Source organism: Polychytrium aggregatum, assembly GCF_025602895.1.
Source record: "Polychytrium aggregatum strain JEL109 chromosome Unknown BJ171scaffold_20, whole genome shotgun sequence".
Classification (NCBI taxonomy): Eukaryota; Fungi; Chytridiomycota; class Chytridiomycetes; order Polychytriales; genus Polychytrium; species Polychytrium aggregatum.
In genome coordinates this window covers 708327-726541 of record NW_026516222.1, presented here as the reverse complement: position 1 = coordinate 726541, position 18215 = coordinate 708327, and the positions used below count along the sequence as shown (strand labels likewise).

General features: G+C 55.5%; 3 protein-coding genes across 3 annotated transcripts; all 3 read right to left on the bottom strand.

Moving 5' to 3' along the window:
- Positions 1-117: 117 nt before the first annotated feature.
- Positions 118-5334, bottom strand: BJ171DRAFT_506967 (armadillo-type protein). Its single transcript, XM_053111172.1, has 15 exons — positions 5048-5334; positions 4609-4830; positions 4144-4271; positions 3784-4005; positions 3509-3667; positions 3190-3377; positions 2848-2994; positions 2632-2738; positions 2410-2537; positions 1952-2304; positions 1642-1811; positions 1179-1442; positions 901-1027; positions 460-749; positions 118-307 (listed from the first exon to the last, which is right to left on the bottom strand). The coding sequence occupies exons 1-15, from the start codon at positions 5156-5158 to the stop codon at positions 278-280; spliced, it is 2646 nt and encodes an 881-aa protein (XP_052966392.1). The 5' UTR covers positions 5159-5334; the 3' UTR covers positions 118-277.
- Positions 5335-9295: 3961 nt separating this feature from the next.
- On the bottom strand, positions 9296-10292 carry BJ171DRAFT_506962 (uncharacterized protein). Its single transcript, XM_053111171.1, has one exon. It carries the CDS (start codon positions 10189-10191, stop codon positions 9379-9381), a length of 813 nt encoding a protein of 270 aa, XP_052966391.1. The 5' UTR covers positions 10192-10292; the 3' UTR covers positions 9296-9378.
- Positions 10293-10419: 127 nt separating this feature from the next.
- Positions 10420-14888, bottom strand: BJ171DRAFT_506959 (uncharacterized protein). The gene is made up of 11 exons (XM_053111170.1): positions 14654-14888; positions 14501-14527; positions 14340-14414; positions 14013-14252; positions 13685-13849; positions 13411-13477; positions 13124-13311; positions 12878-12959; positions 12481-12660; positions 12139-12324; positions 10420-11951 (listed from the first exon to the last, which is right to left on the bottom strand). Exons 1-11 carry the CDS (start codon positions 14753-14755, stop codon positions 10681-10683), a joined length of 2583 nt encoding a protein of 860 aa, XP_052966390.1. The 5' UTR covers positions 14756-14888; the 3' UTR covers positions 10420-10680.
- Between the last annotated feature and the right edge of the window lie 3327 nt (positions 14889-18215).

The window sequence follows — 18215 nt, the reverse complement described above, 5'->3', positions numbered from 1 at the left end:
GATACATGAACCGGAGCCCGCCAGATCGGCAGCTGTATGTTGGCTGGAGCGTTGCCCACGATCGACAGCTGCGCCCGGGGACCAAGACAAAGACACCACTGGGGGCAAGCACGAATGTTCAAGGTGGGCTCATTTCGCATTTTATTGTCCAGGACGGAAGCTTGGAACGATACAGCACGTCCTGCAGTCGATCCCATGGAGGGAGCACCAAAGGCAGAAGAAATGATGCTCGGGAGGGTGGAAATGGATGCGCTATCACGCTCAAGCAGCGGCGGGATCACTTTGTGTCCTTGTCCTCGTCCATCCACTGCGAGGCAATCCGAATCAGCAGTGAGTGGGTTGGCGAGAGATGAAGCGAATCAATGTCCAGAACGAGTTGGGTGTCAGCCGCGGCAACATGGCGTGGTGTTCTCATGTGCAAGCTCAAGTAGGGCCAGAGCGAGAGGACTGTCGACTTACCTCAGGGTTCTTCTTCAGAATCACAAAGCCCTCCAGCACGGGCGTCAACGGCAGCCACTCCTCCGTTGCCAACTCGGCACGCTCTGTCGAGGCCAGCAGGATCGGAGTCGAGTGCGTCTGGAAGCCGGTGATGGTCTTGGGTCGTCCAGCCTGGCCAACAGTATCGACGGCCTGACCGACGCGGACCGTCACCGGGATGCTCTTCAGGTTCTCATCCAGAGTCACCAGGAATCGCGGGTACATGGCCAGCACCAGATAGTACAGGAAGTAGTGCGCTCGAGCCAGGATAGCTGGGCAAGGACAGTACGATATGGACAAGATCCGATGAGGTTAACGAACTCTGCTACGCACACATGGACAGAAGAAACGCCATATCGACGGGGGGGGGAGCTCTGATGTCTCAGGGTGTTGTCAGATCGGAGATGCTATGCGGCCACTTACTGTACTTGGGATCCATAAATGCGATCAGCGTGGTCAAGAGACCGCCCATAGCTACAGGAGAGAGCAGCATGCGGTTCGAGTGGAACGGGTTGATCGTCAAAGTGCCCTTGCCCATGTGGAGGAGGCCCTGTTTCGGAAGAAATCAAGCAAACAATGCATGTCAGCAAAACGCTGTGCCTGGCAGCGAGAAAGATGGGACTGCGTCCGTATGGCCGCTGTCAACGAATAGGCGCACGGGGGGGGGTGAGGATATGCGGCACCACGACACAGAAACCAACCTGGGCGATGCGGACGACAAACAGATGGTTGGGCTCCTTGTGGTAGTAGGCAGCGAGTTGCCGCAGCATCTGTGCCATCCTGGCGTTGTTGGTGCCGGCGCCGACCAGACCCATGGCAAAGATGGCCGAAATGGCGACATCCGGATCGTTGTCGTGCGAGTATTTGCTCAGGATGTCGAGGACGTGCACGAGGGGGTTGGACGCACACAAGAGACCCAGAGCCAGGGGCACAGTGCGTCGGATCACAGGCTCGCCGTAGTGCATCTGCGATCGAATCACGGTAGAATTAGAAAGCAGACTCGCTTGCGAGACCAAGGAACGCCTGGATATGGTGCCCAGGACGAGGCATGATATTCGATGTGGGCACGGGATCCAATGCAGACACGTCACGAGCGAAAGCAGCGATTGCAGTTGAGGATGTGGCCCAGCGTGGAGGAGTAGCCAGGCTTGTTGGTATACCCACCAAATGGTTGAACTGCCGCAGAGCCATCTCGGCGCCAATGTCTTCGCCCATAGCAATGAGAGCCACACCAAGGACAGCGATGGCCTGGAACTTGTCGTCGTCCTTCTGGGGATCCAGGTGGTCGTTGCAAAGATGCAGCATCTTTTGAATCTTCAACACGTTGCCGGTAGCTAGCCATTCGTACGGACGTTAGTGGGCAGCGCCAATGCGCAGGATGCATGCCTACTTTGCCATGCAAACGTGCACCGAGGCCGGCGACGCAACTTGTTGCCACAGATCCGAGGGAAAGACATCACAAGGCAGAACTCACCGGCAAAGGCACAGGTCTCCACCATGACCTCGATTTGCTTGGCGATGGGGTGCTCGATGACCTTGAGAGTCTCCAGCGTGGGCTCGCTGGCCTCTTGCTTGCCGAGGTAGAGCAACGCAAGTCCCACGCCCATGAACTTGGCGTAGCCGTCCTTGAGCTGTGCGTCCTCGCTCTCCATCAGCGACTGCAGAATCGTTGAGGTGATGTCGCCATGGCAAGTGCCGACAAAGATGAGGCCGCAAGAGAGGGCCGCCAGGGACGAGATCTCCATGGTCAAGCCAGTGTCGCTGACAATGGGCAGCAGCAACTCCAAGACATCTTCGCGTGCAGTGCCAGCATATGCAATGCCAAGGCTGAGCTCCGCAAGTACAGTGAGAGAGAGAGCAACGTTAGTCTACTCGACACGTCCGAGATCAGCTCGCTGAAACCGATCACCATCCACCGAGCGCAATACATACCCGATGATGGCCGAAGTGCGCAGGACGGACTGATCGCTGTTGATGTACTCGCTGAGCAGGGCAAGGGCGGGGTCGGACTCGTTCTTGACACCGGCCGTAACCAGTCCGATGGCGAGGAGAGCGCCGGCCTTGAATGATCAAAGCAAATGATGAGTGGTTCGTAATCACTCGGCATGGACATGTGCAAAAGCCTCATGGGCCAAGGGAGTGGATACTGCCTACCTTGACATTGTTGTCCTCGGCGTACAGATATTTGTCGATGTGGGTGAGGCCCGTTTCGACATCCCACAACATGATCGAGCCAATCGACGCCGCGGCGCTGATCATGCCTGCAGTTACCAACAAGTAGGTATGAGCGCCAGCTCTCGAGCCGGGATCTGGCCCCCTTCCGCTGTCATTTCACTGCAGCACAGAGAGCCTAGTCGAGCAGAGTCTCACCGTGATCCTTGTTCTTGTAGATCCACGATCCACTCTGATCCTGATCCAGCATGAGCTTGTCGGTGCCAAAGCCGGCGTTGACAAAGGCATTAACGAAGGTGGAGGCGAGGTTATGCTTGGCCGAGTCGACGGTTGTAACACCAGAGCCTACATGCCGCATTGGTGGGACAAGCAGGGTCCGCCAGAGAGCCGCCATGGTCATCGGTGACGGTGCATCGGGAGCAACGATGAGCACAATGCCCAAGAAAGGACAAGGACGAATGAGATGTGAGAGTCAATATCGACACGAATTGGAGTCAGCTCCAAGAGATGAGCGAAGAACAGCCGCAGCGAGAGACGTACGAATGTTCTCGAGGTGGCTCTTGTAGATGTCCTCGGGGGTCTTGGCTTCCATAACGTCGAGGTCGCGGCCAAGAGCCAAAAAGTGAGACGAGAGCTGGGTGTTGTTGAGGATCTCGGTGATGGCTTCGTCTGCATCAAACTTGACTTGCTGGCGAGCGAGCATGTAGGCGAGCTGCTTTTGTAGCAGTCTAGCAGCGCAGACGAGGAAGGAAGGAGGAGGACGCAGGTGTGGCTAAGCACTTGTTCCTGGACTCTTGGAGCGTCCCCCAAGATTGCGCGAAGAACTCATTATGTACGAACAAATGCAGCCGATACTCACGGGTCTTGGCAGCTATTAAAATCTTCATGGATAAGCTCCTGGTCGTTCAGCTTAATGGCGATCTGCAGGGCCTCCGGCAAGTGGCCAAGGTTGCGGTAGATGGTGTGGGCCGTCTTGAGGATGGACACATCATCGGGCGGGGCAACATAGTTGACGCAGCTATGTATGGGAGCGAAGATGTCGGAAGCGTGAACATGAGGGTGAGCAGCGACCTTGCAACAGCGGATGCTGTATATGTCACATGCGCGACCTCTGCCAGACACACAGATGGTTACCTGATGATGTACAGACAGACACGCTGATAGGTGTTCTTGTCGACAAACTTGGGCAGCTGGTCAAGCGCCTCGATCTCGAGGAGCAGATCGCATGCATCGGCCTCGGCGTTGTGCTGCAGGAAGAAGGGAACAAGCTCCAGGGCCAAAGCCAGGATGTAGTCGGTGGGCTTTTCCTCCTCGGAGTTGGCCAGATACTCGGCGCTAAGCTCGCTGGCGAGGTGTCTTGAGATCCAAAAGGTGAGGGGGAGGTGTCACGATGTGAGAACCGGAGGAGCATCAAAAGACCAATACGATTGAAGGGGAGGATATTGGTGGTATATCCGAGCATGGGCACTACGTGTGCCTGAGTGCGGTCCTTACCGAACATATTCATGACCCCAGGAGCCAGGAGCCTCGCCAGATCCAAGCAGACGATATTTCAAGCTATCGCGCTTGCCTTCCTCGGCATAGGCCATGGAGAGTACCGATAGAATGTCGGCCAGGTCTTTCTGGATGGCGGCCATGTCGAAATGCGATCCGAATCAATACGAGCAGATGAAAACGTCGCAGAAGGCGAGGCGAGGGATGCAGCTGCACGATTCAAACAACTGGGCACAGATATGCAACAGAGATTGTCCTCGATGAGGCCAAATGACAAGGGCAATGGACCAGCAAACGAGAGAGATCTCGCGGAGCAGTCGAAGCGAGAACGCTCTGCTGGGAGCCACCACGAGCCGATCATCTCAGTCGACTGGGTCCGGTTTAGCCGGAGCGACCAATTGAGACAATCAACCAGATCGAGGCCACAAAGCAAGATAATATCAAACAGCAGGAGGGAAATCCAACCTTGTTGTCGCTCTGGGGCCATTCCTCGAAGACAGCGATGCTGGTGGAGTAGTGGGCGCGCAGGAATTTGAGGGGCTTGGGCACGGCCGTCATGGACGAGGTCGAGGTTCGGATGAGTGTACGGAGGGTCTCGAGAGCAGGCTTGTGGAGGACAACGTTGTTTTCCTTGAGGCGTTCGACCAGCATCTCGAGTTCGTTTTTCAGCTGCTGGTCCTCTTCGGACTGGAGTGGTCGACAAGGAGGTCGCCATCAAGCGGGCGATCGGGCAATATGGGCACGGAGAGATGGATGACAAACGAGAATCAAACAGCAGACATGGGTGAGCGCGAGCGCAAACCAGGAGAACCGTTGCCAGGCCGTGCCGACGGTAGATCGGTCGAGTCCTGACACCAAGAGCGATGCAGAAGGGCGGCCACGCCGTTGCTGGTCGAGTCATTACCAGCTCCTCCTCCTCGGCCTCCTTCTTCTTCGGATCGGCCTTGGAGACAGCAGCCTTGTCGTCGGCCTGCTGCTGCTTCTTCTGATCGGCCAGGGTTTCGTCCTTGGTCATTCCGAGCTTGCCTGAAGAAATGTGTGGTGGCGAGGATAGGTGCACGAGCGGATGGCTGAAGACTCCTTGGCAAAGAGAGTGGAGGTGGATGGAATGAGAGCGACGGCGAGGCAGATGAGTAACTCGCGGGGAAGAGCCGAGATGGACGGGGCGTTGGCGGCGACGGATGGGAGCCTGAGCAATCAAATGCCCGGAGACAGATCCGGAGGGCAACGGCAAGAGCACTTTCGACCAGGGTGCGCAGGATCACGTGTGCGAGCGAGGGGCTGTGACTCGTCCCGGTTTCGGCGGTGGGGCAAGGGACTGAGAAGGCGCCGCATCAATCAATCAATCAACCGACTTGCATATCATCTCAGCCGAGGACGTGCTACAGCAAACTGATTTTGAAACGAGACGCTTTCACATCACCTCGCATTTTGGAGGCGAGAACTGGCATCGGTTCTCGATGCTGTGGGCCTCGCAAATGTCAAGGAGGCGCTGTGTCTGGTTGCGGCGGCAGATGAGCACCCCATCGGCGAACCACAGTGAGTTCACTTCGATGGTGACTCCGGTGTTGCTCTAGAGGGAGTACCTCCCATGCTTCGGAAGCGTCCTCGCAGATCGTCAATGAACACACTGAACATCCGCGGCTCAGGACCGATCCTTGGATCAGTCCCTTCTGCAGCCAGATCCGATTGGACCGACGGCTCTCGCTGACGACTTGGATCTTCACATCGTCGAACATGGCCTTCAGGAGCCTGAGGGTGGCCGTGCACGGGGCGTGCTGGCTGTGCCTCAATATCCCAAGCCACACCGGTATCATCGACGAAGCCGTTCGTTTTCTCCTCGGCTGTCTCCCTCCTGTCGCTCCCCTTCCTCCATCTTCCCATATTGCCTCCATCCGTTCCTCCCGTTGCCGTCTCGCTCATGACAAGCCCCACCCACTCCATCCTTTCCCCCGCCAAGCCATTCGCCGCCCAAGAAGCACTGATGGTATCGCTGGCTGTTCAAGAGGGCCTCGCTCGCTTCGACCTGCTCACGGTCCTGATCACAAATGAGGCATTCTTCAGCAATGCCAGTCCGCCGTTGTTCGCCAAGCTCTTGCGGGTTTCAAAGAAACATCGGGCCATCCTCAACACCGAAAGGATGTGGGAACGATTCCTTTCCACTCGCTTGAAAGTGTCAGCCCAGTTTATGTTCCAGGGCGTCGATGCCTCCGTCAACCGCCTCGACGTCATGCAGGGACTCTTTTGCTATCTGATCCGCCTATACCGACGAAAGCCACCGACCAAATCAATGCTGGAGAAGGAGAATCGACTCTGGGCCGAAGTCTACCGTGATCAAACGCTCTACTCAAAAGTTTCGCGCTACTGCCAAGTTATCGACCCCTCGTTCCAGTTTCCAACTACACAACACTCGAGCTCGCCCAACAAGCTGTCCATAGAGGAGAGGATCAATATTGCTGAGAGAATGAATTTCACCATCGTATCTCCGATAGAGATCTGGTCAGATTACCGCGGTATGACGATCTCACGTAATGTACCACGGAGGGGTGACGCCTATGTCTCCAAACTGCTGCCCTTCACGATCCCAGGGATCGATCAGGCGGGCAAATGTGTCAATATCTGCAACATCTCGTTTTTGGAGGTGTCCGGATGGCCCAAAGTGTTCTCTATGACTGAAGGACTGACGAATGAGAATGGTCAATACCGGTATGAAACATACAGTCCCCTATCCAGTTTGCAAGGCATGCCAAATGTGCTGCCTTCATTGAGAAGACTCGATCTTGGAAACCTCGGATCCCTTGAGGGGATGCCTGAAATGCCGAAATTGACGACACTCCACCTTGAAGGCTCCTTCGAGAGCCTCGAGAGCATGCCGAGAGTGCTACCCTCACTTGACAACCTCAGATTCAATTGTTGCAAAGATTTGAAATCTCTCAAGGGGATGCCTGAAATGCCAAAATTGACGGCACTTTGTCTTCAAGGTTCCTTCGAGAACCTTGAAGGCATGCCGAGAGCGCTACCCTCACTTGACAACCTCAGATTTAATTGTTGCAAAGATTTGAAATCTCTCAAGGGGATGCCTGAAATGCCAAAATTGACGGCACTTTGTCTTCAAGGTTCCTTCGAGAACCTTGAAGGCATGCCGAGAGCGCTACCCTCACTCACGTACCTCCACTTTGGTTGTTATGAATATTTAAAATCCCTCAAGGGAATGCCTGAAACGCCGAGCTTGGAATCACTCCATCTCAATGGTCCTTTCGAGAGCCTCGAGGGCATGCCGAGAGTGCTGCCCTCACTTACGAGCCTTCACTTTGGTGATTGCAAAGGTTTGAAATCACTCAAGGGGATCTCTGAGATGCCAAAGCTTCTGGAATTGCACATCGCATACAGCGTTGACACCCTCGTGGATGTACCTGAGGAATTCCCAGCCCTCATCAACCTCACAGTGGGCTCAAACAAACCACACAATGTCTTGAGCCAGCTCCCAAGGATGCCAAAACTTGAGCAGCTGGTCCTGTCAAAATCCGTCGTGAGCTTGGCTGATCTACATCTCGAAGAAAGCCCACTCCGAGTCCTTGATTTGAAGAAGTGCCACGAATTGAAATCGTTGGATGAAATGCCCTCTCTTCCAAACCTTGAAGTCCTCCACACCCCTCGCTCGATAAGGAGGATCAGAGGACTGGCCAAGAAGCTGCCATCTCTCAAGCAACTACACCTCGATGCACAATCGCCGTTGCGCTCTGATCGATCTTGTCTCACTAAATTGGTATTCGGCAACTTTGGTCATCGGTGGAACATAACGAGCTCGAGGATATCAGGGCTACCGAAAGGCTGTCGCGTCAATTTCTCTAAAGATTATGAGTTCATTTATGGGAACTTTTCAAGTTGGTTCCTCATGGAACGGAAGTATTTTCTCATATGGATAAGATTAATTTTTCCACGCCTCGTTTTTGTCTCCTTTGTGCTTGGGATCCTAGGAGGCGCGGTGTATGGTGTTTACCAGGCTATCAAACATTAATTGATTCTGGTGGCTTGGTTGGATCTGGTCTTGCTGGACCGAGAAACGGGGTGGATATTGAACCACTTGACAGTTCATAGTCATACTCTTGGACATTGGGCTTGGTCGTATTCTTGGTTTGTGTGCCTGCCCATTGATGTACTTTGATCGATTTGTGTGAAGGGCTCTCCTGATGTAACAGACAGAGCAACTATTCCAAATCCATGACAATTCACACAAGAGCGTCACTGGTTACGTTCAGCTGGATGCATTGAGTTGATATGAATGCCGGTTGTGATGATGTGCAACAGGACTAGATATGAAGATATCCCTCTCTCGAGGCAAGTCCACCCGGACTTGATCGTAGTGATTTCTACCATCAGTTTAGAGAGCACCACAGACACCCGAGAATCATCCATCATGGGACAGTGATACTGATGGAAATGCCGATGACCGAGGCGATCATGGGCAGGTTATGATCAGGGCAGTGACTCTTGGATGCAAGGAAATTGGGGCGATATAAACGAAGAACCGCGATATCTGTGTTGGCTTGAAGTTGCGTCTATTCAAAATCCGGAACAAGTCACAAGGACTACGAGTAATCGAGCAACAGTTGCTCAAACACTGACTCATCCCAGTAGGGTGGTCGCTGATTCTTCAACCCACATGGCGAATCAAAGCACAACTCTCACTCTTGGCCTCATGGCTCTGGGGATTCAAACTTGAGCTCGGAGGACCCAGGTCCTGCATTTCCATGGCCAATGCTTGTCGATCAATCGATAATGATGGGCATGGTGGCCACTCTTTGCACCCGTGGGGTTTGCAGGATGAAACTCAACTGGTGAGAGGGGAGTTCGTTGTTATGCTATTCGATGTTTCAATCGATCGATCAACATCGGCCACTGTTATGGGGAGGCACTGATTTGCATATTTAACGTATTGAATGTATTGGATGCGCTTACTGTCGAATACAACCCAACCCGGCCCTTGCCCAGTTGCTTGAGGCCGTCGATAGCCGACGCCATAACGGTGGCAGTTGCCGAGATAGTACTGATCATGGTGATTTTCCTTCTCTGCCGTTTGATTCTGGCTCCTGAATGCACACACCCACCGCTGCGTTGATATGGATAAAAGAGGGAGGGGTGTCCCCGTTGCTCATGTGTCAAGTGTCCATCTGTGTATTGCTCTGGCATATCCGTATTCGTGCTCATCGACCATACTCATCGACCATGCTCAAACTAAAGTTCTTGACGCTGGGTGCCCTCGCCCTCGCGGTGGAACTGCCATTCGTCGACAAACACCCGCTTCACATATTTGAGCCACTTGATCATGAGCTCGGTCACCAGCGGAGCCGGAGCGCTGACCCAGCCCTGGCTCAGCTCGCATCCCTCAGAAATCCGGGCGTCGTCAGGAGTCGGAATGTGCTTCAGCGAGTATCCGCGGACCTGGAGCTCGAGCCTGAGCAGATCGAGGGCAAGCCGGACCCGCTCGGCCCGGACAAACTTTTTCAGACGGGCAGTCTGGCCGCATCGACGCTCCCAGTCCTCGACGGCTTCGGCGGGGTCGTAGCCGGCAAAGCGACCGAGATACAGCTCGTTCTTGTAGAGGGCCTCGTAGCCGGTTGGCCCGCTGGGGTCGGTCCGGAAGAGCGAGTACAGCATGCCGTCCCTGTCCTTGCGCTGGGTCAGGTCGACGATGCCGGCACGATCGTCAGCTTGATCGCTCTCGACTTGTGTGCGGATGAGCCGGAACATGCGCTTGGCGATGCGCATGTGCTCCTCGATCTTTGGCACGTAGAACATCTCGGGGATGGTCTCGCCAGGGAACTGCTGCGATAGTTCGATGGCAAACAGGAGCTCTCGCTTGCCCCGCAGCCGCAGACACTTGGGGATGCCCAGGTCCTGGCAGTGCTTGCGCACTTGATCGAGATTGAGGGCCTCGAGCTCCTGTCTGCCCTTTGCTTGAATTCGCCCGTCGGCTCCAGAGGCCTGAGCAACGACGATCAGAGTGGCAAGAAACAGCCACAGGAAAAGTGTGGTTCGACGGCACATGTCGAGATTCGGATCACAGCGAGCGAGTGGCCGGGGGAGAGAGCGAAGAGAGTGCCGGATCTGATCTGGGTTGATCTGGGTTGATCTGGGTCAAGATGGCGGTTCGGAATGGGCCGCCGGATGGACTCGGAACAGCCAGCCTCGGGCTCGCAATAATCGCCCCGGCAACACATACCGACCGCTCTTGATGCACTACTGCTCGGTGAACATGGCGTCAAGTCTGAAGTGTCTGGGGGTGTGCTTATATTTCTTAGGAGAGTTGCAGGGCGAGGTCGAAGCGACCCGATCCCAAACACCCCTGGGACATGATTATTGGAGAGGCGCGGCATATGGATACTAGGTGGGTAAACAAAATAGTACAAAATATCCACAGGGTGAAGATGGAGGAATAGGTGTGGGTGGTGGCGATGGTGGTGGCGGTAGTTGTAGTAGATACAGACGCATCGATGGCAGCCTGGAGTGTCGACAAGCAGGGCCTGTCGTCCCGATTCACAAATTGCGAGACAGATTATACAGCGACCAGATGGTAACGGTGAGGGTGATAACGAGGGATATGTAGGCTACATACACACCCGGGATCGGGAACTTGCGAGGCAGAACCCGAAAGACGGGCGTCGTGTACTCGGGATGGATCGGCAGGCTTCCGGGCCGCAGCGAGTATCCGCTGGCGATGGACAGCCGCGCCGTCACCGAGGCGGGCTGCGAGACTTGACGCACCAGCTCGTAGGCATCGCTTGGCTTGAGAGACGACTCGGAAGCGCGCTTGGACAGACCGAGGGGAGAACTCGGCTGGATGCCGTGAGTTGGGGTGGTCTGCAGGGACGGCGACCGGAGCGCCGGCAAGCCGCTGCCGAGACTCGATGTTGTCGACTTTTTGGACTCGGTACGCGTGGTCAGCGGCACCGACAAGTCCGACTGGGGCTGTTCATGCTCGGGCGCAGCTACCGCATCGGGATGGACCAGAACGGCTTCCTGTGCAAGCATGGGCTTGTCGGCATCGTTGACAAGGATGATCGGAGTTGTGATAGCGACAGTGTCGTCGGCTTGGGATATGAGGATCTCTGGAATATCGGCCTGCAAATATTCGCAAGAGTTGGGCCGGGCGTGGTTGGCGTCGTGAAATGCAGCAGAGGAAGGCAGCGTGCTCGAGCCCGGATGCGAGCGTTGGGAGATCACCGCGGGTGGAGAGAGGTCCGGCACTGGAATGGCGTCATCGTCGCGGTCGGGGTCAACCACATCGCCAAACAAGTCCAGCATCTCGTCGATATTGACCGACTCTCCGTCACAGTCATGGGGGGAGCAGTGACGATGAATATGATAGTTCTGGTAGTAGTGGTCGTCGATATAGGGGCTGATTGCATCGGGATTGGTCGCCATGGTGTGCGCTGGGGATGCTGGCGAGCTTGGCGGCCGGCGGAGCGACAGGTCAAAGCTGGGTCCAAGCGATGGCAGTTTGAGCATCTGTGGGAGCTCAAACGAGGCCCCTGATTTCCTTCCCGGCTTGGAATTCTGCCTGGCAACATACGGAGCTCGGGGTGAGGGATGCTCGGCGTTGGGTGGCTGGGGTGGCTCGGTTGGCTCGATCGGAGCGTCCGCATTTTTGGATTTGGAGAGCGTGCGTTTCATGAAGGAAGTAAAAGTCCGACCGATGCTTGCGATGCCATCTGGGGACTCTGATGGAAGACGGTCGAGGAACTTGAGGATTGTCTTTGAGGGCCAGTGGATCTCACGCAAGAGCTCCTTTTGCTGGGGCGACAGCTCTGCAGGTAAGATTTGATCATCGAAAGTGAGGAAGCGAGGAAGCGAGGAAGCGAGGAAGCGAGGAAGCGAGGAAGCGAGGAAGCGAGGAAGCGAGCCCGTGCAGTTGGAATGAGACTTGCATGGAACTGTCGATTGCGGTCGGCGCAGCAGATCGGAGCTCGGAAGTGATACAGATACGGTGCTTACCACGAGTGCGGTTGTAGACCCTTCTAAACTTGACCGCCCGGAGGTAGATCAGAAATGGAATGATCATGTTCGTGATGACGATGAAGACCAAGCCGGACCAGTCGGTGAGGCGGATCAGCAGAGGCCCCGACAGGCACGGGATGGCAACGATCCAGGGCACCGCGAAGGACAAAAACTTTCCAAACACTGCAGGGGAGACGCATTACGGGAGCATAACGTATGAGAAACTGTGGCGCACGGCGACCAGGGCAGATCGCTACGGCACTCAAGGACTAGGTGGCTCCTGTAATCCCATCCTCGATCATGCCAACATTGCGAGTTCCACAGAATGGCAAGACGTACGTGGCGAGACTGCTTTGTTCTGCACTAGGTTGTGGTGGCTGACGATCATAAAGACCGGGATCGAGGCGATGAGCACGAGCAGGACATAGACATATCCAGCGATGCGGTAAAGGAGGTTGTTCTTTGAGCTCAGCACAAGCAACAGGTTTGAGTTGTCGTCGATGTGGAACGCAAGGGCGGCTGCGATTACCGCCGAGACGCAGACGCAGACGCAGACGCAGCATAAGGGTTAGGCACCAGCCGAGTGGACGTCGGTGAAGGAGGTGGGCACGATGAGGCTACGTGGATATGGAGGCTTGTATGCGGTGGAATACTCGGTGAGGGGCGCTTTCAAAGGTATCCACTGGACAAATGTATAGCCACGAGAGAAGCAAGTCGAACACGGCCTTGCACTTACGAATCAAGCCCACAAATAAATAGGTAAAGAAAGCCATGCTGGACGATTCCCACAGCGTGCGCTGAATGTTGATGTGCCGATCCTGGCGAACGAGCAAAGTCATCTGTCAGAGGCGTGGATGCTGAGGCGTCCAACGGGCGAACAGCGAACCAGTCGAGTCTGACGAGAGCACAGCCAGATCGGCATTGGACCGAATACGAGGTGCTTTGATCGCCTGATCGGCAATGAGCGGGCGATGGCATTTACCTTCAAGTTGACCCACGACGGAATCACGGTGATGTAGGCATAGTTCATCATGATGGGACCAAAAGCGCCACCAAAATCGACAACTGGGCCAAACATGGGCACGGGCGCCTCGGGACCGCTGGTTACGAGCTTCTGGATTGAGATGCCCACCCAGAACGAGAACACAGCGATGGTGACGATGAACGAGACTGATCGGATGGAAAGCGGGTCGACGTGAAGAAGGGAATCGAGAGTCAGCTTTCGGACATGTATGCAGTGAATCATCATGATCGCAAGGGCCAGCTCACCAATCTGGACGTAGATATTCTCGTTAAGCTGCTGGCGCGTCAGCGGAATAATGATCAGCATCATCACCTGGAAAGGCAGTGGCGGGGAGGAAGCGTTAGAGTTTCGCCAAACGAGGTTGACACGGCTGTCGACAGGGCGCTCAGAGCCAGAGCACGGATTCATTCGAGCATCAGGCGTGAGAGGTCATCCGGACTCTGATGGCGACCAGCATGCCCTCCAAAACACAGCGAGCGCTCCAGGCGATGCGCCTTTGTGTGCAGGGCAACTTCGTACCAAAGCGCCGGCGGTCATGAGCATGATTTCGTTTCCATAGTGAAAGTACTGATCGGTCGCTTGTGTGGCGAATTCGCGAGGAACGCAGATCCAGCCCTTGGTTCCGTCGCCGATTCCAATGCCACAGGTGTACCGCAAAATATCGACGATGATGGAATCCATGGTCTTGGTGGAGGGGTCCGAGTTGATTGGAATGAGTGGAGGATAGATCAGTCGAGGGCAGGATCGACAACAGGAGTTGGGCAAGAAGATCGATAGGATGTTGTAGACACATGAGTGAGATCTACGAGGATTTGCAAGGCAGGGATGGCATGATATCGTGCAGTACCTGTACAGCCTGGATGATGGAGACAGCGCCAGCAGCAACAAGCGAGCAGTGAAGGAAGAACTGGCCGACAATGTAGAAGCGCCGGCCAAAGTAAAAGTTGATCAGGGTCCCAAACTCGATCGTGCCTTGGAAGTGGCGGTTGCCGGGGATGCACTGCATGGCCTCGACAATGAACAGAGAGCCAAGGGTGCTGATGATGGCAAAGGCCAGGAAGAAGAGCGTGGTGGTGAACCAGCCATACTGCCAGGACAGAGAGCAGCAGAGGGTAAGTAGATGGCGAGTGCAGACGGAGAGCTGCGGTCTGACGGCAGTGGTTGTGATCAGTACCTGCTGGAAGGCCGCTTGGATTTGCGGGACACCTGGGCCGAGGATGGACCCATAGATGAAGCACACACTTCCGAACTGTGAGATGAGGAGGCAAATCAGTCTGGATGGTTGCGGTGCGAAGAGTCCAGGGAGCAGCTGGCAAGAGGGGGTGCTGTGCTTGCCTTTCCGATATTTTTGACCCGAAGGAGCTGGAGCGGCAATCGGACGAGGACGAAGAGAGGGGATAGACAGGATCAGGATGCTGCAAGGCCAGGCAGTCAAAGTCCGTTGCATGGCCCGGCGGCTTCGTGGAGACCGAGAGGAGCACAGCGCACCTCAAATAAAGTTGACGGGCGGGACGGTGCCTCGCTTGGTGACAGCGAGGGAGGACGAGAGCGCAGGGAAGGGACGGCGGTCGCTTCGCCCTGGATCGACATGGCGGCGGTATGTCGGAGGAGGGCTAAGGAGGGCCAGCAGCGAGACGACGACGATGGCGGTGGTGATGGGGGGGGTGGATTGGAGGATGGACCGGGAGAAAGAACAGATGCGACCGAAAATCCGAGAGAGCGGGCGCGGGGGGGGAGAGGACAGACGGGGCCGAGACCAAAGAAAGGAACCAAGGCAGCAGAAGGAGCCAAGAAGACAGGGCTGTGCGGGATCGAGCGCACTGCGGGAATGGAGAGTTTGTGGCGGGCGTGGGATGTTGCACTTGGCAGTCGAAGAAACACACCGGTGGATGTGTTGTGGTCTTGGGGGGGGGCTTTGTTGCCGTTCTGCTGTGCTCGAGAGCGCAAAGAGGCCTGTCGTGGAAGGAGAGAGCGCAATCCAGCTGCTGGAGTGGTCGATATAGAGTGGTCGACTTGGAGTGGTCGATATGGAGTGTCGACTTGGAGTAGTCGATATGGAGTGGTCGACTTGGAACATCAATATCAACATCAATTTCAATGTCAATGTTAATGCCAATGTCAATGCTGCAGCACATTCAAGTTGCAGTCCTCGGTTGTCCCAATCCAGTCCCATTCCAGTCTCACAACTGCCACCACACAACAGTGGCCGTCCGAGCTGTGGCCGCTTGTGCCCTTCGCCAGCAAAGGCGCGCCCGCGCCGCCATTGCGCAGCCGCCAGTCCTGTGCCCCGTCCACAAAGGCCGAATGCTCCGCTCAGAACGCCACTGGCGTCCCCGTCCGACGTTCCACCGTTGTCCTCGTCTGCCCTGTGTCCAAGTCTGCCCTGTCGCCGCTGTGGCCAGCCGCACTCGGGCTGATGCGCGCCGATATCCGGGGTTGGCTTCGGGTCTCTCCGGATCGTCGCTGGATCGTGCATCCGGGATGCTCCGCGTGGCTGCTCATCTCGGTCACCTGAAAGTCACGTTGGATGTGGCGCAGCAAAATTGGAATCCGGCCATGGTCTGTTGAAGGCATTTGATATCACCTTGAGCCGATTGACGGTGGTGGGCAATTGGTGTGGAGGAATGACCAATTGTATCATTGTTGGAAGCTCCACTCCGATTGCGGACAAGAACCACCACCATCTGAATCTCTCTGGTTGGGAACCTAGTCAAGCGTGGCTGTGTGTCAGCGAGATGACATGATCGTTTGGCTATCAGGCAAGACTCACCTTGACAAGATGTCTTCCCACGACTGATTGAGCGAGCAATGCGTTTCTGGATCTGAATCAAGGACGCCACTGCACAGTATCTCTGCCAGCCCAAATGCGCTGGATTTGAGGAGAATTTTTCTTCCCCGAGGGCAGAACCAGCCATCGTCGCTATTTTCTCGCCAGATGGCTCCCAAGAGAAAGACACCACCCAGGCGACCAAGTGGATCCAGAACACCCACAAGATCCTTGGTCTGCAGAAATGGATGAGCACCACACCAAGTCCCAAGATCCCTGGGTTGGCTCCCTTCCTGCAATACATTCGCCATGTGTTCGATGGAGACATGCTGGACAAACAGCTGTACTTCAGCCTGACCCGGCGACGGCGGTTCAAGCGACTCGATCTCCACAGCAAGCGACAGCGCACTGTCCACGAGATGTGCAAGCGAGTCATCGACCAGGCACCAAAGGAAACCGAGGTGGTGATTGCCTTTGGGAATGCATCCTGGAAGCAGGGGAAGGGATATGCATCCAGCCCACGGAGGCTCAGGTTCGCCAAGTACTTTGAGCAGTTCCACCACCACCAGAGACGACCACCAGACCGATCCGTCTCCAAGATCCATGTGTGCTCGGTGAACGAGTTCAACACATCCCAGGTGTGCTCACATTGTCGGGAAGCCAAGCGACTTGAGTCACCCGAGCATCTTGATATCGAGAAACCACACTTTGTCCGGAGCTGTGCAAGCTGCCATACGCTGTGGGATCGAGACATCAATGCAGCCAGGAACATGATCTCGGTATGCCAGTCGATCATCGCCACAGGAGATCGACCGGGTGTATTCAAGACCATGTTTCCCAAACCAACCAAAACCACTCGATTGCCAACCAGGACGGGAAACAATCGCACGACCTGCCCACTGGGGTCTACAGTCAGTCAACGGGCTTCAGACATCTGAAGCCAGAAAGTGACTGTCCCGTTTCTTTCTGGATAGACTGTAAGTATCTCGCACTGTTTCTTGTGCATTTCGACAGTGGATGCCGGGTCGCCCATATTCTGGGCAGTCCACTTCGGGGTTGCCATCCCTCTTGGGATGGTCGATGGGAGGTGTTTGACTCCCTTGTGCAAAGTGTGTGTGTGCAATGTGTGTGTGTGTGCAAAGTGTGTGTGTGTGACGGCGAGAGGCTTCTCGCCTTCCCTCGGGGGTCTCTCGCCAGAGACTGCTCTTCTCGCCGACCGAGGTGGCTCCGAGAGCGCGTTTTTTCGTTCTCGCTCATTTTATTAACATGAAATTTTTTTCATAGTGTCCCACGGGCCACTTTGGCAGCGTCGCGGTTTTTTTTTTTTAATATTTCAATTGAAAGCTATCAAGGCCTGGTCGGCCCTAGCAGTATATCAGGGGAAAGGAAAGAAAAAAAAAGGATAGAAAATAAAGTTCTTATAGACCTAGTGAGCAGTCTTGAGAAATGAGAGCCATATGCCCTCATCTCTCGCTCTGCTTCGACCATGCCGCCTATCGCCTGGGGGGTTTCCACCCCGCCTTGGCGATGATCAGCGTCTTGAACACCCTTCGGAGTGTTCGCCACAGGGTATGGATATCTGGGTCTTGCCAGTTGAACATTCTCATGCCATCCAGCTCGTAGTAGCCAACTACGTTCGTCAGGTCCAGGAGCTTGTCGATCGGGCCGACCTTTTCGTGTTCGCTTTCTTGCCACTCGGGGTGCCGCAGCTCGAGCTCGTCCACTATCCGTTGCCACGAGCCGCCTCTTCCGACGCAGCTCTGGGTGTGGGTCCGGCACATCGCGACGAACTCTCCTCGGCTCTTCGTGCAGGAGATGCACAGCCGATAGTGACCATACGGGTGTCCAGGAAAGGCACCGAGGGTCCATCTTACCATCATGTTGTGATAGTATCGATCTCTCTTGGGCCCTCGCTCGGCCCACAGTCCCGACATGGTCGTCGTCACGGTGCGGGCCGAAGTCAGCTCCTTTGACCTGTCGAAGCCTTGCGCGTCATCGATGTGAATCTGCAACTTGACTGGTGGCCCTGTGAGCTCGTGGTGGCCGTTCCTGAACAGCTCCTTCATCGGGTAGTCCGGCTGGCACTGCTCTTTCAGCACGATCAGCTGCCGCCAGTACTCGTCGAGGTAGAACTGGGAGCCGAGGGATGCATCCATCAGGCTGGGCTGGATGCGGGAATATCTCAACACCATCGAGACCATCTTGTCGTTGTGGTCCAGACGGTCTTCCCAGACGGCTCGGTTCTGGAGGGCCAGCTGCTTGAGGCGGTTGGGCAGGGTGATG